The 22678-nt window shown below is 40.0% G+C and overlaps 1 protein-coding gene across 5 annotated transcripts in view; it reads left to right on the top strand.

Moving 5' to 3' along the window:
- The window catches only part of TDRD7 (tudor domain containing 7), a 77178-nt gene that overhangs the window by 45648 nt on the left and 8852 nt on the right, over positions 1–22678 (top strand). For 3 of the 5 annotated variants that reach the window (XM_047830643.1, XM_047830644.1, XM_047830640.1), the window contains 8 exons: positions 659–1245; positions 4719–4905; positions 9207–9318; positions 10981–11183; positions 12990–13124; positions 14887–14973; positions 20638–20772; positions 21285–21395. In XM_047830643.1, coding sequence (XP_047686599.1) covers positions 659–1245; positions 4719–4905; positions 9207–9318; positions 10981–11183; positions 12990–13124; positions 14887–14973; positions 20638–20772; positions 21285–21395 — 1557 coding nt within the window. The remainder of the gene's footprint in view (positions 1–658; positions 1246–4718; positions 4906–9206; positions 9319–10980; positions 11184–12989; positions 13125–14886; positions 14974–20637; positions 20773–21284; positions 21396–22678) is intronic. The other 2 variants (XM_047830642.1, XM_047830641.1) reach the window with 2 other exon arrangements.

Genomic DNA, 22678 nt, shown 5'->3' with positions numbered 1-22678 from the left:
CTTGTCTCTGGAGAGTCTTTTTCTAAATAACGTAAAGCTAAGGGTTTTCTCAGGAGACTACAAGAAGAAAAAAGCTAGCTCTTTAGGTTTGTCTAAAGACGTCCTAACTTTCTTCCCAGTGGTTTATTCCTGACAGTTCTGATACCTTTTCACGGCTTCATCCCACCTTGTATTTAGTCAGTTTGTAAGCTGTTGCTTTGGATTTGACAGAACTAAATGAGATACCTGGCTTATGGGGCAGAAACTCTCATGATTTCATAGGGTTGTTGGAGGCCAGATGCCTCATAAGGGAAATTCATGCTATTTTACTTCCCTGTTTATTTCTTTTTTTTTTTTTTTTTTTTTTAAATTTTTTTTTTTCAACGTTTATTTATTTTTGGGACAGAGAGAGACAGAGCATGAACGGGGGAGGGGCAGAGAGAGAGAGGGAGACACAGAATCAGAATTCCCTGTTTATTTCTAAAACGTGGCTCATGATGTCATTTGTGGATGAAGGCAAGGGATTAAGTCTTAGTGGTTGAGAAGAATAAAATGTACACTTTTGTTTCTCTCGATTGACTTGAAAACAGTGTCATTCTCATTTAAAATGCATTGATGTGTTTTCAGGTTGTTTGCAGCCATTGAAATATCTGTCATTTGCTTTATTTAAAAATTTCAGGTGGAAAAACCTTGCAGTGGTGGTCAAGATTTACTTCTTTATCCAGCTAAGAGAAAGCAGCTTTTGAGAAGTGAACTGGATGGTGAAAAAGTGCCTCCATCCCCACTACCTGCTCCAAAACAAATACCACCATTAAAAGGGTGTCCAGCAGTTATGCCAGGAGACTTTAAAGAGAAAGTTGCAGAGCTTCTGGCGAAATATTCAAGTGGTCTTTGGGCCAGCGCACTCCCCAAAGCATTTGAGGACATGTACAAAATGAAATTCCCTGAGGATGCCTTAAAAAATCTTGCCTCGCTTTCTGATGTATGCACCATAGACTACATTTCTGGAAATCCCCAGAAGGCCATTCTCTATGCTAAACTTCCATTGCCCACTGACAAAATCCCAAAGGATGCAGGGCAATCACATGGCGATTATGATATCAAGTCTATGGTCGAACAAGAATATTTGCAGATAGAAGAAAACATTGCCAAAAGTGCTGATACCTTTGTGGAGAATACAACAGTTCCTCCGTTAATCATTCCGACTGAGGCATCCCCATCTGTATTGGTGGTTGAACTGAGCAACACAAATGAAGTGGTTATCAGGCGAGTTTTATTTTCTAATTCTTTAGGATACTGCTGTACTGTTGTCACTTGGCTCTTCTTCCCGTGGATGCTGGAAGTTGAGGAAGAATAGTATATTTTTAGTTCTGTAGAGTTATAATGAAGTATAACCGTAATTCTTGGTTTTACATCTTGTACATTTCTCTCAACTGCCAGAACTGTGTTTGTATCTTTTAGGAGATTAATTCTTATTTCTTCTACATTAATGGTTATATATGTACATTTGTCTCTCCCAGTAGACAGTGAGCATCTTGAAATCAAAGCACTTTAAAAAATTAATCTCTGCATATATTCTGAATATTTGGTAGATTTGTTAAATATGCAACTGTTCTCATGAGAAAAGATAACAGTATTAAAATTGGAATGATAATATGGTCTGAATGCAAGAAGAATCTATGTCAAAAGCATAATGGTAACTGTGTATATCAAAAGCAATGAATGTCTAATCCATAGAATAAGTAAGTCACCCACTAGGTAGGTAATACTATTTAATCTGGGACTGTGTAGCATTTTACAGAAGTCAAAATAGCCAAGCACTGCCTACCTAGTACAATACATAAGATTAGCCCTTGGAGCCAAAGGTACTCTCTGGTTACTTGGTCCTTTTGATATCATCGTTGCCTGGGCGGAAGAACCATTGCCAAAGTGGCTGATGATAGCTGGAATTACAAAAGATGGTTCAGCCCCAGGCACCTGACATGGACTTTTGGAGAAAATATAGAATACATAGAAGATATTAAAAGACTATAATTTGTAGTTTCTAACTTGGGATAAAGAATGGAACCAGTGTAGCTGGATCTCTGGAGGCACCAGCCTAAAGTATGGCTGTGGACAGAAAAGGAAAAGGCTGAATCAGAGCAGTGTCCAGGCTTCTTCAACCAAAATGTTGAAATTTGGGCTGTTACTTCTCCAGAGAATCATAGGTAAGAGTCTGAGTGGATAATGAAATGGAATCAAGTGTCTTGGTATGCTCAAACTAGATTGTACAGAACCTTTAGAGAGGTCTTATTCTGTACGGAGGTAGTAAATGAATAAAGCTTTTATTCTAAGATGCTGTATTGCCTGAAGATGTAAATGGATTGTTGAGGGTTGGGGATTCCACTGTGGTTCACTAATAAATTGAAGTAAAGGAAGGATGTTGAGGAGCACATTGCTAACTCCTACCGTTTTGAAGAAATCTAAGTCTGCCTTCCTGGCAGGATCCTTTGGTGTCTGTTACTATTAGCTGTCGGATCTGTTGTCAGAGACCAAGCACCCAGCACTGGGCTCGACATCGACAGATCATACGATTTCTGATGTTCTAACCAAGGGTTGGCAGGAATCTGGATCAGGTCCGGGACTTCAGTAGAAGGGTTCTAATCTATGTCAGGATGATTAGGTCCAGGTCTTCAGATTGTTTAGATCCCCTTTTCCAATATAAATTTGAATCCTGGAGTTAGCATTCTACCTGTTCAGCACAGTTGCTGGCAGCCAGCAAGCATGATGGGTAATGTGTGCTGTTAGATCGACCCAAGGTCATTGGCATCCCCCACCCACCAACCCAGAGACTCAGTAGATTCCAACCAGGCTGAGCCCTATTCTATATTCATGTCTTCACCCAGGTAGACAGTAGGCTCTGGAAACTAGGCCTGTGACTCATGAAGGGTCTGAGGAGGGGTTGTGGCACAGACCTCATATCAAGTGTGAGAATCCCTTGTCTTCAGTGTCAAAAATTAACTTTGTGAAACTGTACTTACGGAATACCTGAATTAGCCTACATATCATTCTTTGCCCACTTGTTCAGGTAATTGGGAGACAGTGCAGGACTTCATTCTTCCCACTACCCACCATCACACCAACCATAATATCACCTCCACCCAAGCCAAGTAGCCATTCTTCTCTGCCAGTTGTCATTGAGAACGGATTTCATGCTGCTTCTCTCCACCTTCCTCCTCCCTAGCGGGTGCCTGTGCTGAACACACAACCAAGTCACAGGCTGCTGCCCAAGCCTCCGGGCCGGTTAGGCTCCCAGGGCCGTGGCAGCACTAAAAGGAGGACCTGTGAGACTCCAGGTCTGGGAAATAGGCACTCGGCAGAGCTACAGACCTCCTGGGGGACGTCAGAGCTGAGAGGCAGCTGCACCCCAGGCAGCACCTTACCATTTGTAAAGCTCAGTAAACTTAACCAGCAGAGTGTGACAAAGCTTCTTTAGCTGTTTCTGGAGTAAATAAGATGCATGCAATATTTGGTTTTAAAATAGCCATTGCTCAAAAGAGGCATTCTTTTCATTTTGTGTAGGACCTTTTAAAGCTTTTTTAACTCTAATAACAAATAGATTGAATAGGGTGTCTTCTGTCCTGCCTATAGTTACCAAGAATGCATGAAAACATTTTCAGAGGAGTAGTCTCTTAAAGCTGTATAGGAGCACTTGGGCCCTGGGTAAAAGCAGAACAGTGCAAAGGGCAATGTGCTTGTTGGCATACCCCCCATCTCCCTAGTCAGTGATTCTGGTGCTGTTACGGCATAGCTTCCAGCTAAAAAGGCTTCATCCTGTGGTTGAGACAGCTCCTGTTATAGGAGCTGAACTTGATTTGCTGGGTTTCACATCCTAGAAAGAGGCCTTTGATGGAATTGTCCCTAAGTACTAAAAGGCAAGAACACAAGAGTCTATTTGTGTCACAAAGGGAAATAGTGTGTTTTAATAATCAACTGGGATGAGGTGACTGCAGTTTTAACAGCAGAAAATTGTAGAAGGAGATAGGCCATATCCTGAAAAAGCCTTCTCAGAAAGCATACAATTTAAGAGAGATTTAGCTAGAAGATATCATCTCTTTAAGGGTATCAGAGCTCAATGTTTTGTTGTAATTTGTTTAAACTTGTCCAGTAAGCTGGGGAGATGGGTTGTCACATGGTTGTGTTTAGTGCATTTCAGGCTTTGTTTTTCTCTTAAAATTTCATTGGTTTTCAGGGCTTGAGTCTTGCTCAAACACAGCCTTAAGGCAAAACCACCAACTGGATTCTCTTCTCAGTAATCCACAAAGATTTCCAGCAGCCTTAGGAAAAAAATCTTAAGCAGACTCTTGCTAATCCGTCCTGCACTCATGTCTCCATTTTCCACCATATTTTCCTCTCTTCCCTTCCCTTGAATCTTTTCTCAGCCTCACCCTCGCCGAAGTTTCCCTGACTGCTTACTGTTACATCCTCCAGCTGTCTGGATTGTTGTCAAGCATTTGATCTGGTGTGTTCGGCCCTGGTGCTGTTTTACATGAGCCCCATAATATTATACTTTCCTTTATCAAGACAGAAATGTTTGCTAAATACGTGTTCTCCTACCCATTGACATAATCCATGTCTGAGACTGGAAAGATGGCAGTAGAAAAGAAATGAGAGTGTCATTAGTGAATTCCTGGTGAATTCCTGTCATTTTCCTCCTTCTGGGTTGCTTCATTTGTGGTCTCTTCCTTTAACTAATTCAGGTATGTGGGCAAAGACTATTCTGCTGCTCAGGAATTAATGGAAGATGAGATGAAGGAGTATTACAGTAAGAACCCCAAGATCACACCAGTCCAGACTGTGCATGTTGGGCAGTTACTGGCTGTAAATGCTGAGGAGGATGCTTGGTTACGGGCACAGATCATCTCGATGGATGAAAACAAAATAAAGGCAAGCACTGTTTACTTTGTCATAGCATTATGAAGAGGCACACATTATTTTTCAAACGTAGGTGTTGCTTCTAATATTGTGTCCTTCCTAACTCCATTTAGTTTTTTCCAGAAGTTGACAAGATAATATCTGTAAAAGATTACCGCTATCAGCTTTTAAGTCCGTGGTAGTCATATGATCTCAAGAGTTTGAGTTTAAAAAAAAGAAAAAAAAAAAGTCTTCTCCATGGCAGTATTCATAACCCATGATATAATCAGGAAAGGGTCTTTATTTCCATTCTCAGGAGAGACATAATCATTACCGATCAAAGCTCTGTGGGATTCCTATCAAGATCAGCACTTTGGAGTAAGGGAAGCAATACAGACCAGAGGACGTGACATCCCCCCTCTCCCCTCTTATGCAGCCAGCCGAGGACCCCAAACAGGACTCAGGTTGTGTCCCGAGAGCTGTCTGAGTGTTGCACTCTTCGTCCTCTTGGAGAAGTCAGAGGACTCTTTGGCCTGTCTCTTGCGTCAGCAGGCTCCAAGACTTCCAGACTTGGCCATGTTCTTGGCTGTCAACCTCTGCCCCATGGCCTCTTCTTTCCTTCAGTGCAGAGATGAAGAATGAGAACTCTCTTACTCTCAAGGCACGGTTTTGTCTGGGTTTTGCAAGCAGGGAAATATACTTCTATTTCTGCAGTCTCTGTTCCATAATTTGAAACCTATTTAATTATGGTGTTGTCAGTCCCTGGCAAATAACCTTTGTGTGTCACTGAGTGCAGATACTGCTCACTGAACCTGGGCTTAGGTCCATCAGATACTCTGCCTTGAAACCCCTGGCCCCAAGCACAGGGTCAGGAGGGTCAGAAAGGGTACTTGCTGTTTCTTACCCAGATGGTTCAATACAAGAGGCCCTGGCCCTCTATGGAAGCAAGCTCACCTTAACCACCGAGCCACCCTTAGCCACTCACAGAGAAATTTAGGAAATTCTTTAACTAAATCTACAAAGATACAGTTTTTAAGCAATTTGGCCTGACTATAAAAATCTGAAAATTGGAACAGTTTGGCAGTTTCTTAGAAAGTTATTACACTTACCATCTGACCCCTAAGTCTTTACACAAGAGAAGTGAAAATATAGGTCCACCAAAAGGCTTGGACACAAGTTTGGAGCAGCTTTATTATTACTAGTCCCAAATGGGAAACAACCCAAATGCTTACCAATAGGTGAATGTAAAAGCAAATTGTAGTATATTCATAGAATGGAATACTAGTCAACAAAAAAAAAAGGCATGAACTACTGAAAACAGTCACATGGTTAAAACTCAAGAACTGTAAGTGAGAGCAGTCAGATACAAAAGAGCTATCCTGTCTGATTCCAGATAAGTGATGGCTAAGAACAGCTAAAAAATCATCTATAGTGATAGAAATCAGATCAATGGTTGCCTGTGACAGGAGGTGGAGGGGGCTTAATTGGAAGGGGGTAAGGGGGAATTTTTGAAGTGGTGGATGTGGTCTGTATCTTGATTATCATGGTCATTGTATGGATATATACATTTATCACAGCTCATCAAACTGTATACTTTAAATGGGCATTTTTCATTCAGTGTAAATTATATGTGGATATAGTTTGGGGGAAAAAAATCTGGAACACGTTAAGGACCAAGCAGAGAACTGGGCCAGTGGGAAGCACAGTGTGATTAGCGGCTTGGGCCTTAGTCCTGCCTCTGCCTGGGAATAGTCATGTGCCCCTGGTCAAGTCCCTCCATCCCCTTATCTGTATCTCAGATGCCCTTCCCTGCATGAAAACACTCTGATCTTGGGACGCTGTCTTCAACTGGAACCTCCTCTGGGAAAGAAAACCTTTCACACAATCTTAAGATTGGCTAAAGAAGTAGTAAAAACCAAAAGGGCAGTGTCATGAAAGCCAGAAGAAGAAAGTATCCCATCGGGGAGAGATTACCAGCTGTGGCATCGGATTGCTAAGAGCCGTGGCTGGTGTTGGGGGTGAAGGGGGCATCTCAGTATGTTATACGGTCTCATAAGCTCTTAGACTGCAGTCCATGGAACAATTCTGTTCTGAGCTTGTTCCCCTCAACCCTGTGAAGCAGACAGACATGCAGTTCTCCTTTTCTCTGGAGAAACCCCTGCTACTTAGCAAGTCTGTTTCTCTTGAGCTGTGCTGTGCCTGGCAACGAATACAATTCCCTCCTTGCTTTCCACTTGTCAATCTTTGGTGAGTGTGGGAAACAGGAGTATGAAGTCATGCCCTGAAGTGGGTGCTGGATTGGGCCCAACCCAGACTGGCATCCCAAGGATGTCTGATTATCACTCAGGTGGCGCGGTGAGGTCTACGGCCACTTGATGGTGCCAGAGAACCAGGAACTGAATGGGGCTCCGCTCCAGGCCTGGGCTGCTTGTGCTGATCCCAAGGCATTAGGGAGAGAAACTCCACTCAGCAGCGCAGGGCTGAGTACGGTGTGAATCAAACTCGCAACCCATGAGCAAGTGTTTTGTACACCTCAGCTGCCATACAAATGCACAGTGTTTGATTCAGAAAGAAAGAAAGGAAAGAGAACAAGCTCCAAATGTTACAGAAATCCTTTGAAGATTTTGGAGCAGTTATTCTTTAGTCTTTTGATGCTAGGAATACAGACTGAATTTCCCTGGAATGATGATTATGTCCTACTGATATTATGTCCTATTAGTAGACCGTGTTCTCTGCATTCTAGGTCTGGGAAGAGCAGAGTCCAAGTTGTAGGTAGTGATAGCTATTAAAGGAAACAAGTGTTGCCTGACTCCTGACGCTTATGGGAAAGAAGAACAGGTGCTGCTTTGGGACTGGAGTAAAGGGCCTGGACGCCTAAATGGCTGCGCCACAGATCTCAGCCTACAGGAGCCCTGAATCAAGATAGGGACTCTGGGAGATGATTATCTCCATCATGACATACAGGCCCCACAGACCCACTTATCAGGTGGTCTGGAAGGGTATTTAGAGTCTCTGCATCTCTTCTTTTTTTCATTTGATTCCCTGCTGGGGAGAATTTCTGTTTTGTCTGTTTAGTACCAGAATCTAAGTACTAAGAAGCTGGCCTTTGGGCTTAATTTTTCTACAGAAAGTGAAAGCACCTGGCTCTCTGCTACATGGTATTTCTTAGTGGTGCCTTTGCTCTGGTTTTTGTTTGGTTTGAATAGCTGTCATCTGTTTTAATTAGAGAAGCATACTAGGTTTTTAATGCTTTCCCTCAGATTATTAGTTACCGTTCTATAGTTATCATTCTAAACCACAGCTCATTATTTCTAGTTTTATTTTATGGTTTTAAATTTTTAAAATGCTTTTATTTTTGAGAGAGAGAGAGAAAGAGCACTCACATGAGTTGGGAAGGGGCAGATAAAGAGGGAGACACAGAATCCGAAGCAGGCTCTAGGCTCCAAGCTGTCAGCACAGAGCCTGACATGGGGCTCGAACCCACAAACGCTGAGATCATGACCTGAGCTGAAGTCGGATACTTAACTGACTGAGCCACCCAGGCACTCCTAGATTTTATTTTTCTAAAAAAAAAAAAAGCTTTTTTTAATACATTTCTTTCCAATAGAAGATGTTATTAATATTCCAGAGATAACATCCAAGCTCTCAGTGATCTGTGCTAATGGTGAGGAAGAGTTGTGCAGGCTTCTGCAAACACAGAGCTCTGTCCAGCAGATTTGGGGCCTTTTGTTGAGCTGGCCGAAGGCCTAACCCAGCTTTGCTCCACTGAGAAGTACCTATTTTTACAGTGTAGAATTCTCTGTTATCTAGCCATAACGCCATTGTTGTCATCGACAGAAAGCATCTGGATCTCTCAAAGCGCATAGCTGGGAGTAAGTAGTCACAAGTGCTGTTTTGGGGATTTCCTACTCCTCTGTAGGTGACACCCTCTCTAGAAACCAATCCTGCTCCCTAAGGATGTGCATCATTAGTGGAAGTACGGAAATCAAGACAGGAAGGGGCAGGGGCAGTCAGGGCTGTGGATCTGGACAGTTGTGCTGCTGAGAAGCTGGCAGCTACAAGGCATCTGACTGAGTTCAGTCTTACCTTGTTCTTCCTGTTGGCGAAGAGGAGTGAGGCCTGGAGTCTGGGGCCCTGGCTTCCCTGGTCCCAGCCCTAGCCTTTCCTTTCTGGACTAAGTCAGGGGCACCACCCCTGCCATTTTCCAGGAAGTCTAGTGCCACTGAACATGTTTTTAGGGAATAAATGGAGCCAATCAAATGTGTCGGATGTTTTTTAAGAAGTGAGGATGAAGAATTTTATTTGAGCCTAAATGATGTTTTTCTTATCATTAGGTATGCTATGTTGACTATGGTTTTAGTGAAAATATTGAAAAGAGCAAAGCATACAAATTGAACCCAAAGTTCTGTTCACTCTCATTCCAAGCTACAAAGTGTAAGCTAGCAGGTAAGAGGAACTTTTTTTAAAGCTCTCTCCATTTTGATACATTATTACCATTGTACCTTTGGGCGGTTAAATCCTAAAATGACCTAAGTATCTCAAGGTCTTATAATGAGTTATTTCTTGAAAGGTATAAATAAATTCATGTTTAATGTCTTTACAAGATGTGACCATTATCAATATGTTATAATGTTTTTATTATACTTTATTATGCGAATGTCTATTGGCCATCTTAAAGGTTTTGTTGTTGTTGTTCAAACTGCCCTAGCAATGCCAGCCAGAGGCCCTGCCTGTATTATGGGATTTGATCAGTTTGAATCCTGTTATTTGACCTGTTGGGAAGTGACTCTCCGCTTCTTCCCCACTGAGGTGGCCTCTGGCTACTGCTTGTTATCACCTAATGCACCTTCATGCACCCAAGCCCAAGTTCATCCTTCTCTGGCACAGTCCACATACCATTGTTCTTTTCTTTCCTCCTCTTGTGTGTGAGAGGGATGCTGTAGGAGTAACCTACAAGCATGGAGGACATAGTGGCCGTGTTAATATGAGGAAAGACACGGGAGTGTGTAAGCATCATGCCAGGAGAGCCTGAGCTAAATTCAGAAAGTGATCACAATTCTTCAATGAAAATTAGCCCTGTGAGAAATACCTCCTTCTCAGCCAGAAAGGGTTTTTATGCCAATGGGGCTGGGTATGGCTCTGTCTGTGAGGTAAATCCCAAGTCGTTTTAGAAGCCTCTTACAAGCCTGTGGGAGTTAGTTTTGAAAAGAATGTATCAGGAGCGTAGGACAAGATTCAGGATGCTGAGATGAGAGATTTGGTGAAAGCTGTGATGTTATGTGTCCGGAAGAGAGAACAAGAAGAGAGAGGTAGCTCACAGGGACTCTGAACTCGTGCTTATGGATTTCAAGGGAAAAATACAGAAATGGACCTCATGACACCATTGGGGAAATGATGAGCTAGTTTTAATTAGTTTAAAAGAATAACTTAGAGTTGTCATGTATATGTTACATAGAATTACAATTTTCAAAGAATTTAAAGAGTTAAGTAGAGCACAGTGAAATTCACCTAATACCTATATTATGTTAAATACAATTTAATCTTTCTTTGATAAATCACAACGTTCTTTGGTATACTCAGAACCATCATGGTGTGCTTAAGAAGAAATAAAGAAAGAAAATAATTGTATAAATTTCCAATAAATGCATATTCATTTTATATGAAACAATTGCATATTTAATTAGAAAATTTTAAAGATCAAGGGTAAATTTTTAGGAAAAACATTACAAATACATAACTGGCAGATATGACTGATAGCTTCTTGTGTGTATTAGTCTTTTTGTTTTAAATATGTGTTGGTATATAAAGTGAAGTCCATTTCTGCTAAGGTAGAAATTCTGATAGACCATCAACTTTTCTTTTTGTTGTAAGATTGCCTGCCTTTGTGTAATCATTCAAAAAGGTATTCTCACTGCAATATATATATTTTTAAACCTAAGAATGGGTAACGTGAACAAGAGTGTAAAACAAAGGTTCCCTAGAAAATTTATAAGGATTTGGTAGTAGATTCACTGTTACAGTAAGCAGCCCAAAGAGTCCCATGCAGTCTATTTATCTTAAAGTGATTCTGCTAATTAAGTAGAAATTAAAATAGTCAATATTTTTCAGGGTTGGAGGTTTTAAGTGATGATCCTGATTTAGTGAAGGTGGTTGAATCTTTAACTTGTGGAAAGATCTTTGCCGTGGAAATACTTGACAAAGCAGATATTCCGCTTGTTGTTCTGTACGACACCTCGGGAGAAGATGACGTCAATATTAATGCCACCTGCTTAAAGGCCATCTGCGACAAGTCTCTAGAGGTTCACCTTCAGGTAGCACTGTGACCACTCTAGTTGTCTGTCACACACACTGTAGGGAAGAAAGGTAGCGGAAAAGAATGGTATAAATCTTAGGCTAACAATTGATAGGGACAGGTTGCCTGTGTGTCAAGGGAGAAAAGGAGGGTGGGGGGGTTCACTGGAAGAGGGGAAAAGAAGGCCAAAACATAAATAGGAATTATTAGGAATTGGGTTTTTGTTTTATTTCCCAGTTTCTAGGGTAAAATTGTATTTTATAAGAAATTATTTTGCAAAGATAATAGGAGCGGATAATACAAAAGAACAGAAAGTTAGATAAGTGAAGATGTTTATTAAATTGCTAGCTTTTGCAGTTTTAAAAGGTAAAAAACATAAATTTTCCACAAAGAGGGAAATCTTTAAATAGAACAGCTACTCTAGAACAGCTACTCTAAAGAATAAGATGAGATGTTAAAAATGGTCATTTTATTTTTTTATTATATATTTATTTTTAAAAGTATATTTTTTTGGGGGCGCCTGGGTGGCGCAGTCGGTTAAGCATCCGACTTCAGCCAGGTCACGATCTCGCGGTCCGGGAGTTCGAGCCCCGCGTCAGGCTCTGGGCTGATGGCTCAGGGCCTGGAGCCTGTTTCCGATTCTGTGTCTCCCTCTCTCTCTGCCCCTCCCCTGCTCATGCTCTGTCTCTCTCTGTCCCAAAAATAAATAAACATTGAAAAAAAAATTTTTTTTTAAAGTATATTTTTATATTTATTTTTATTTTATTTACTTTTATTTATTATTAAATATATATATTTATTTGTAAATATATATTATATATATAATATATATTATATATACATAATATATATTATATATTATGTATATATAATTTATTGTCATGTTAGCTAACATACAGTGTATATATACAGTGTGCTCTTGGTTTTGGGAGTAGATTTCCGTGATTCATCGCTTACATACAACACCCAGTGCTCATCCCAACAAGTGCCCCCTCAATGCCCATCACCCATTTTATTTTATTTATTTATTTAACTTTATCCATTTTCGAGAGACAGAGCATGAGTCGGGGAGGGGCAGAGAGAGAGGGAGACACAGAATCCAAAGCAGGCTCCAGACTCTGAACTGTCAGCACAGAGCCCCATGAGGGCCTTGAACCCATGAACTGTGAGATCATGACCTGAGCCCAAGTCGAACGCTTAACTGACTGAGCCACCCAGGCACCCCTGCCCATCACCCATTTTAAATGGTTTCCCATGGCAACATTGGGAAAACATTTGTTTAGTAAGTAGAACAACAGTGAATTCTCTTTATATTATGATTTGACTAAAAGTTGGCCAAAATTAAGCCTTTGCTATGATTATAATTTTTAAAAATTACTAACACTCATGCAGCCGATAAACACAGGTAGGAAAGTAGGCTGATGATGGGACTGATTTCGTGAGAGTTTTTTATTTTCGTTTATGTTAATGTTGCAAAAAGTATTTTTATGTAATAATTATTTTTCTAAATTAATAGGTAGAAAATAAACCAAAATGAAAGACACTTAGCCTTTCAGGCAATGAAATGTGGTAATTAATGTTTGCAAAATGTGTACTTTGTCCCTGAAACAATGATATCAGATATTCCTTTTGGAAAGAGAGGTCTCCAAATGAGGTTTTCACATTTAAGTTTCAAATTTTATTCTATCATCCTATCTATTCTCCTGCTTGCTTAAAAGATGTTAAAATGCAAAGACTTTTAATGTGATTATTTAGGTAGATACCCCTAAAGTAGGTAAGAGCTGTGCTCTAGTCTCAAGCTTCCTTGGTGTGTCCTTTGTTCCAGATTGATGCTATGTACACAAATGTCAGAGTGACTAATATTTGCTCTGATGGCACACTCTACTGCCAGGTGCCTTGTAAAGGTCTGAACAAGCTCAACGACCTTCTGCATAAGATAGAGGACTACTTCCATTGTAAGGTACGGCAGAGCGACATCCACCTCGAAAATTCTCAGTTCCAAACAAGAATGGTCACCAAATGGTATAAGTGTAGTTTTTGAACAATTCGAGGTAGAAGCTGTAGAATGGTAGGTAAGAGTCCTGGACTGCAGAACTTAAAAAACAAAAAACTACTGGTTTCTGCATTACAAAATGAGGATAATAACAGTGTATATATCCATAGGATTGTTGTGAGGAGTAGCAGCCAAACTGCTTAGCACAGCGCCTGGCACAGAGTAAGGGCCCAGCGACTGGCAGGTTTGTTATTTACAAGGCACAGTTGATGATGCTACGGTGCGGCCGCTGTGACTTTGTGTGCTAGAGCCAGCTGACTCCCCTGCCTCGGGCAAAGACAAAACCATGGAATCTAGGAGGAGAAGAAAACTTCTAAAGCATCACTCCCCAAGCTCTTTATGGTCCATGAGAACCTACTGCCTTGGTAAATGTGGTTCTGTGTTTAAATTTATTAATAAGCTCCTTACCCTTTGATTCTAGTATTATTTTCTAAACCAGGATCTGAGGAGGTTTTGTTTTAAAGTTCTAAGGTGATGTTCTTACCTCTCTTAGGGTGTTACAATTGTAATCCAGAATATGCTTGGTTTTGAGTGATTAAATCCTAATGCCGTGTGGGTCCTGACCCTCTTGCCCTTAGAAGTGAACCCTTCCCTCCAACCTCCCAAGCACACCAAAGTGCCTCGTGGCTTTATTTGCAACATTGTAGTTTTGCTGTTTGGGTATTCGTTTGCCTTACACAGTGTAGGCTTCTTGAGGGCAGAGACAGAGCCTTGGCAGGTACTGGTAAGGACCTAATTCATTTAGGTACTACAGTATCTAATCAAGTATCCTACATAGAATAGGTATTCTAAAATATTTGTGCTGAATCGGGTTAGACTTGTATTCAGACTACAGCCTAGAACTGAGGCATCAAATCTGTAGCTTTGTCTCTTTCTGTATTACAGATGTCTTAGCTGTATCTCAGGGTCATTGCTTAAGTTTGGTTTGCTAATCTATCTTGGAGAAATCTAAGACATCTAGAGAAGCTGACTCCAGTGACTCATTTGCATGCATGTGCTTATTATTCATGGTGGTGAAAAGTCCTCTCGATAGTCCCCAGTGCACTGGTAACCCAAATGGAGACACTGCCTTTGGGGAGAGTACAAACGTTCACCCTGAATGGAGGAGACCGTGACAGGTCCTCAGCTTCAAGCTACAGCAAAGGGGAGGATGAAGAGGCCTATGGTCGTGATTTGTTGCCATTTCACTGGCACTGACACCCATATTTGTGTTGATAACATTCGTTTTGGAAGTAAAAATCTCGTCTTTGAATCTAAATGTTAAAAGTTGGCAGGAAGAGGCCTTCTGGACAGCTAGCCCAACCTCACTTTCGTCCAGGCTCTTCTCCTCCTTTTTGGCAGATTCATCCTCCCTCTTCATGTTTAACTGATGGCACTCGTGCCTGGATGCATCATACTGACCTGCACACTTACGTTTGTAGACATTTTAACAGGTCTGATTTATGGGCCATGTGTGAGGAGGGACAGTAGAAGATGCCATCAGTAATGTCTGAGAAATAAGGTAGAAGTCCCATCACCCTCGTACACGCACCACAGCAGACTCCTCATGGGAAGCCTGGCGAAGTGCGGGTGCCCCAGTGAGCCTGAGCCACAGTGATGTTTTTCTGGTGGTGTAGCAATACGCTCCTTGCTAAGAGTAATAAACGTGTCACGCATTTCTGTTTTGTAGCACATGACCTCCGAGTACTTCGTTTCATTACCCTTCTGTGGGAAAGTCTGCCTCTTCCACTGCAAAGGAAAATGGTTACGAGTAGAGGTAAAAATCAATCACTTCTTTTTTAAAGCTTATTGTGAAATATTTCAGATATACAAACAAGTTTTTTTAAAAATGGAAGAAGTACCCACATATTCATTACCACGGGAGAAATAAAACATGACCAACATGGTTGAGGCTCTATGCCTGCCTCCATTTCACTCTGGAGGAGGGGAACTGCCCACTGAGTGTACTGTTTCTAATTCCTATGCTTTTTTATACTTTCACTGTATTTGTATTTATACGTACGAGCTTTTGCTATCTATATATTTTAATATAGAGGTAGTGGGAATACAGAAATGAAAATGTACATAGAATATTTATAGTAAAACTTAATAAAATCTAACACACAAATGCTTAAAAAATATATGTAAATGGTAAAATGTATTGATGCTTCTGAAATATGTTTTTTTATTCATTATGTGGGAGATTCATCCATGTTGATGTATGCAGCTCTCGTTCATTTGTTTTCACTGCTGTTTGATTTAACGGTGTATGAGTGTGCCAACATTATCACTCCAGCACCCTGATCGTCGGTATTTAGATTTTTTCTAATTTTTTGTTATAAGTGGAACCTCCTTTTATGAACCTTCCTGTGCACATCTCCCAGGGTACATAGAAAGGAATGGAGTTTCTGGGGAGAGAGAATGCCTGTCTTCAGTTTCACTAGATATTGCTTCATTGTTCTCTAGAGTCACCATTCTGCTGAGGGTGTAGCCCTTTGAGAGTTCTGACTTCTTGGCAGGGGTTTGGGGGGATGTCTCAGATCTTCCTTCCTGCCGAGGACGGCTTTGGCTTCAGTGTTTACATGCTCCTCTATTTCCAGTCTCTAATAATTATCTTATTTTCTTGCAAGCACAGTTACAAATTTGAAAAGAGGTTTGTTATATTTTATCATATATTTTCATATGTTTTTCAAATGTGGGTTTTGGATTTTCGTTGTTGCTGTTTCTTTCCTTTTTCCTTTCTTTCTTCTATTTTTGATATCTAGTTTTCCCAGTTGCTAAAGTGTCAAACTTGGGTTTGATTTTTTTTTCCCTTTTTTGTCTTTGTTTCAGAGGTTCTTAATCTAGATGCAAGAGCCTCTACTTTAAGCAGTGGGGCGGGGGTTATGTGACTAAGAGTTGTATGTTTAGTTATAAACTTCAAAAACATAACTCATTCAAAAGAACATGGCATTTGAATTTTAAAGTTCTGTGCTGTTTATTGGGCACCTGAGTGGCTCAGTTGCTTAAGCTTCAGACTTCAGCTTAGGTCATGATCTCACAGTTTGTGGGTTCAAGCCCTGCATTGGGCTCTGTGCTGACAGCTCAGAGCCTGGAACCTGCTTCAGATTCTGTGTCTCCCTCTCTGTCTGTCCCTCCCCCACTCACGTTTTGTCTATCTTTCTCTCAAAAATAATATAAATAAACATTTAAAAAAATTTTAGGGGCACCTGGGTGGCTCAGTCAGTTGAGTGTCCGACTTCAGCTCAGGTCATGATCTCACAGTTTGTGGGCTCGAGCCCCACATCGGGCTCTGTGCTGACAGCTCAGAGCCTGGCGCCTGCTTCGGATTCTGTGTCTCCCTCTCTCTCTGCTCCTCCCCTGCTCACATGCTGTCTCTCTCTCAAAAATAAATAAATTTTTTTAAAAATTAAACATTTTAAAGTTCTGTGCTGTTTAGTGTATTACGTATAAATGCACACATATTTGAAATAATTTCAGACTTTTAGAAAGTTGTAAAAATAGTCCCAAGAGTTCCCATATGCCTTTTACCCACTGTCTCCAGTTGTTAACGTCTTGGTATAGCCATTATCAGAACCAGCAAATCAACACTCATACAATATTATTAACTAATCTGCAGACTCTGTTGACATCCCAGATTGTCCTGCAAATATCTTCTTTCTGGTCCAGGATCCCAAGTTGTAGTTAATTGTCATGCCTTTAACTTAGTTTCCTCCAATCTGGCAATTGCTCTGGCTTTCTTTGTTATTCACCTTTTGAATAGTAGCAGCATTTTGCAGACTATGTCACTGCTTGAGTTTCTTCATGTGTAGAATCAGGTTATGCGTTTTTGGCAAAATACCTTTTCATCATATGCTCAAATACTTGAGATAAATGTCTAGTATTATTTTTGTTTTACTATCAAACTGTGAGTTGTCTGCCTTGGAGGTAGCAAAAGTATTCCTTCTCTTAGTGATACATAGAAAGTTAAGGAAGAAAGAATGATTAATGAGAAGCAGATCCTGTGTTTAAATGATGTGTTTGTTCCTGACATTGTAACTCATCTAAGCTTAATTTAGTGCCTATACCTTCTGAACTTACTCCATACATCCAGCCAACTCCACTCAGTGGTCATCACTCTTCCTGTTTCCTTCAAACACATCCCAAGTGGTCTGCCTTCACTTTCTATGGCACCTTCCAGCCAGTTCTCAGCCACGGCTGTTTGCTGCCTGTACTCCAACAGAGCACCAGGACCTCAGCTGCACAATCCAACTAGAGTCTTCCAGGTCTTATGTTACCAGGCCTTTTGGCTGCATCTAACAGTGTCGAAACCTGAAATACCCCTCTCACTGTAGAGAGGCTGCCATGGTATCAAATCTTCCTAATTTTCCTCATGATGTTCTAATGATTGCTTCTTCTGTTTTTTTACTCCAACCTCCCCCCACCCACCACACTCCACAGTGTCACTGTCAGTGCCCCCCAAGTCCTGTCCCAGCTCACTGTTCTTCTAGGCCTCTACATCCTTCTAGGCAATGCCGTCTCATCGATTCAGTTACCATCTCTGTCCTCATGACTCCCCAGTGTTTTCCAGCCCTCAATGAGCTTCAGATTTATGCAAAAGCCAGCCTAATTGTCCATCTCGTGTGGTCCTCAAGCTTTGCATGTCTGAAACCAAAATTATCTTTTCCCATCCTTATCTTCCTCCTATATCTGTATTTTGGTGGTATCTCTCTTCATGCAGCCACTGAGGCTGCTTCTTAAGAGTTATCTTGGATTCCCGAATCTTCCTCAGCCCCGGTGACATTTTGCATCTTTGTCATTTCTTGCCTAGATCACTGCAATACTATGGTTCCTCTGTCTTTGCTCTGGTCTTCCTCCAGTCAAGCTCCATGCCACTAGAGTGAGTGACCCAAAACGTAAATAATAGCAAGCAATAATACTTCCAATGTTTAATGAGGCTTACTATTTCCCAGACATGAAATGTTTTTTTTTTTTAATTTTTTAAAGTTTATTTATTTTGAGAGAGAGAGAGAGGGAGAGAGAGGGAAAGCACACGCATGAGCATGGGGAGGGGCAGAGAAAGAGAAGAGAGAGAGAGTTCTAGGCAGGCTTTGTGTGCTGTCAGCACAGACCCCAATGTGACGTGGGGCTTGATCCCTTGAATGGTGAGAACATGACCTGAGCCAAAATCAAGAGTCAGACGTTTAACCAACCGAGCCACCCAGGCGTCCTAAAATGTTGTGTTTTTTTTTTTTTTATAAACGTGACTGATCTGACTTAATCTTCACAAAACCCTATGATCCCATTCTTACTGGTGAGGAAAGTCATTCAGCTAGAAAGTGAGAGGTGAGATTAAAACCAAATCTGTCTGATTTCAAAGCCCTCACCCAGTCTTACCACCAAAAATACATGGCCTCTTACAAAGTCAACCATCTCATTCTTCTCCTCAAGACTTGGCATTGGCTTCTTCTCATCTGCAGGGTAAATCTGGTTCTTTAAGACATAATGTCTGGCTCTCCAAGACCTTACCTTGCCTTTACCTTTCTCTCAGCGTCATCTCCTGCCTTGCCCTGCCTCTCTCTTTACATCACAGCATAACCAAAATGCTTGTAGCTTCCACACATAAGAAATATAAATGTCTTGCCCATCCTTTTCCCCCTCTGTTTGAAATGTTTGGATTAGCCCCTAACTAGACTCCTACCAACCTGGTTTATTCCCATTCATCATGTAAGGCCCAGTTGAAATTGTGACATTTGTGAAATTTTAATTTATGAAAAAGGAAATACAAATGCCCAGTAAGTATGATTATTTTTAAAAGAGCAAAAATTTATACAATTTAAATTGTAAAGCCAAAGGGGTTATTAGATAAGTCATAACGTATCTGCTTGATACAATTATGTAATATTAAAATGTTATAGAAGACTAATGACATGAAATATTTTTGAGACACTTAGTGAAAAGTAGCCAATTAGGAAATAGTATATACAAATAATGTTCTAGTTTTTGTAAATCTAATTCTTTATAAATGTATGGATTAAAGACTACAAGGATAATTACAATCGATTATAGATTATAAATGATTTTTTATATCATTCTTTGAAGTATCTAAATTTTCTATGATAAAGGCATTTTACTAGCATAAGAAGAAAAAAGTACATTTTAAAGGAAAGTATCAATTTGAGGTATTCCCTCCTCCTGAAAGCTTGCCCTAACATCTGCTTCCTGGCTGGGTCAGGTACCCATTCTCTATGTTCTCACAGTACCTCATGCATAACTCTATTATTGCCCTACTACCTTATATCCTAATTATTTATTTGTGTCATCATCTCTTGTGAGACTGGGAGCTCTTTGAGATGGGGGAGTATATGTCTCTACCCAGTTATGCCTTGCCTTAATAAGCATTCAGTATATACCAACCATGCCAACATATTTTGAATAAAAGACATTTTAGGATATTGTTGTAATACTGTTTGTGTCTATCATAATCTTAAGAGATTAAAGAATTATGCTGTTATATTAATAAAGCATTTACTGGGGCCACAGAAAAAGGCTTTACTTTTGGTATATCTGACTTCCATGCCGAGAGAAGTCCAGTTCTTAACAGTCACCATACTGAAAGCACCGCCCTTCACGAGGTGGCAGTGAGAGCAGTTGTAGACACGAAGTCCCTGCCCAGATAACCATCGTGACGGGGCTATCTTTGGCTAAGGTTAACTATATTCAGTGACGGCAGATATCACAATGGCTTATTAAGGGAACTTACGGCATTTAAAGGTGCACCGAGAATCTTAATATCGTGATGTTGCCATTTGATCACAGGTAATTATTACTTTGACCCTGTATGTAATTTTCCCATTTTTGAATTATTAATTTGGCTTATTTTACCTTTCTGACTTTTTGAGTTTCAATGTTTTAGTTAGGACAAATGATAAAAATTATCATTGGGCTTTCTGACAAAGCTATAAAATGCCACAATAGGTTATGATTTAAAAAGACATAGTATTTACCTACTACAAGAAATTTTCTGTGTCTGAATTCTTTGTATTCTTTATTTCTTCATTGCTGAGACACAATGGGTTTTTTCCCTCACATTTTAATATTCTGGAGAACAGACGGCATCTTTAATCAACAGTATATAATGATGTTTCAAATTGTTTTATAAATCAGTAGTGTCCTAGAGTTGAAAGCATAGTAAACATTACCTATTTGATTTTATTGATTATTATTAGTTTGGTGATTACTATTGATTAAATGATTTAACAACTAGATGTTGACATCAGTTCTGCTCTAAAAGAATACCTATTGTAAATAGGTATATTTTTAAAATAAGAAAACTTCATTAACACTGATAGTCTTTGTTGATTTTCATATGCATTTTAGAGTTATACAAAATATAATCGCACAGAAGTGTTTTGGCCTTTTGAATGTGCTAATAAATTAGCCAACACTTGTCTCATTGCAGATCACAAACGTTCATAGCAGTCGAGCTCTTGATGTTCAATTCCTGGATTCTGGTACCGTGACATCCGTAAAAGTGTCCGAACTCAGGGAAATTCCCCCTCGGTTTCTACAAGAAATAATTGTGATACCACCTCAGGTACTATATGTTACAAGCCTGAGAGATTTTATGGAAGAGATTTGGATGTATTTGTAATCATGTTGTGAGATGCCCTCTCAGTTTTGATCCTGATAATGAGCAAAAGAAGTCCAAGTTTATAACAAAATTGGAAATGGTCCGAATGTAGTTGTTCACTGTTTTTCACAACTTTGTGACTTGATGCACATAAGTCTCTCTGATTCCATTTCACTGTCTGTACAATGAGGTCACAACACTGGCCCATCTTGCAGAGGTATCGTAGGATAAGTATGTGAACTGCCTGGTATAAGCCCTGCTCAAATAGGAGTAAAGACAATAGAGGCGATATAAATAGAGCCAGCAACATAGTGCACGCTCCAGCTCCAGAGCTCCGATTGTCATTGTTAGCTATTGCTGTTGCTTGCTTTCTATCTTGGCAACGTGTCCGACTTACAGGAAAATAACATTGACATTACTTATAAGTACCTATTTTAAGATGGTGTGTTTGCTTTTCCATCATGTTTTCTTTCCAGGCTATAAAGTGCTGCTTAGCAGATCTTCCACAGTCTATTGGCATGTGGACACCAGATGCTGTGCTTTGGTTAAGAGATTCTGTTTTGAATTGCTCGGACTGTAGCATTAAGGTTAGTTATCTTGATGCATTTGGAAAGGGAGCTGTCAGCCAGAAGGGCTCATTTGTTTTTTTGTGAAATAATTTTGTCTTACCATAAATTGATGCTTTCATATGTGACACATTTTGGTAGTTAAGAGGTTGGTTACATGTATGATAAGATATTTCATGGTTTGATTTTTATTTAAGAATTTATCCTGTATCTCCAGTATTATTTTTAAGCCCTTTATATAATTTTTCCAGTATTAATAAGGTAGCAGAGATAGTTCTCTGCTCCTATTTTGCTCCATGATAAGGAATTAAATTCCCAACAGAGGGACCATATATCTCTTGATAAACGTTTGTAAAGGTCATTCAAATAAGGTCATTCTTTTTTTTTTTCAAAAGTATAATAGATGGGACGCCTGGGTGGCGCAGTCGGTTAAGCGTCCGACTTCAGCCAGGTCACGATCTCGCGGTCCGTGAGTTCGAGCCCCGCGTCAGGCTCTGGGCTGATGACTCGGAGCCTGGAGCCTGTTTCCGATTCTGTGTCTCCCTCTCTCTGCCCCTCCCCCGTTCATGCTCTGTCTCTCTCTGTCCCAAAAATAAATAAAAACGTTGAAAAAAAAATTAAAAAAAAAAAAAGTATAATAGATTACAAGCAAATAATTTGATCATAATCTTGTTTTCTTCCTGTTAAAAGTTTAAACTGTTTTATTTCACTAGCTCCTATTTTTTTGTACTTTTGCATCTTTGTATCAAAAACATTATTTTTGTTTCCAAGTATAAAAACATAAGATATTTTTGTTTTAACTAATGAACAATGCTATTTTCTATAAGCATTAAACAGTGAAATGTCCTTGAGAAATATCTTCATGAAAATCTCCAAATTATTCTGGTTCACAGGGATTTTCCTACGTTTATACAATTACACACTTAATTACCATTTTATATTCTTCAATTGCCGTATGATAAATGAATATTGTTTTATCAACTATGTTTTAAGCTCTTAAAGCCAGAGTATTGGGTACTCAATAAAAATATTTTTTAATGGTTGATCTTTGAAATGGTACTTCTGTATCATAAATAGCAAAATAAATTAGCAGTCATTCATTCATTAGCACTTTGAAATGTTGATTAATTTAAATAGATCCATCTTGCTAGGAAAAATATTTTTAAGCAAATTACTGTAGATGGATTGCCTTGTCTCCCTGTCTGAGACCTCTGTTCCTGCCTTTCTTTTGCGGCCCTTTTTGATAAGAGATCAGTGTGACTGGAAGTGTCTCATTTTTGTCCTTCCCAGGGTAAACCGGAGGA

The sequence above is a fragment of the Prionailurus viverrinus genome, chromosome D4 (genome assembly GCF_022837055.1).
Source record: "Prionailurus viverrinus isolate Anna chromosome D4, UM_Priviv_1.0, whole genome shotgun sequence".
NCBI lineage: Eukaryota > Metazoa > Chordata > Mammalia > Carnivora > Felidae > Prionailurus > Prionailurus viverrinus.
This window is presented reverse-complemented; position numbering and strand designations above follow the sequence as displayed.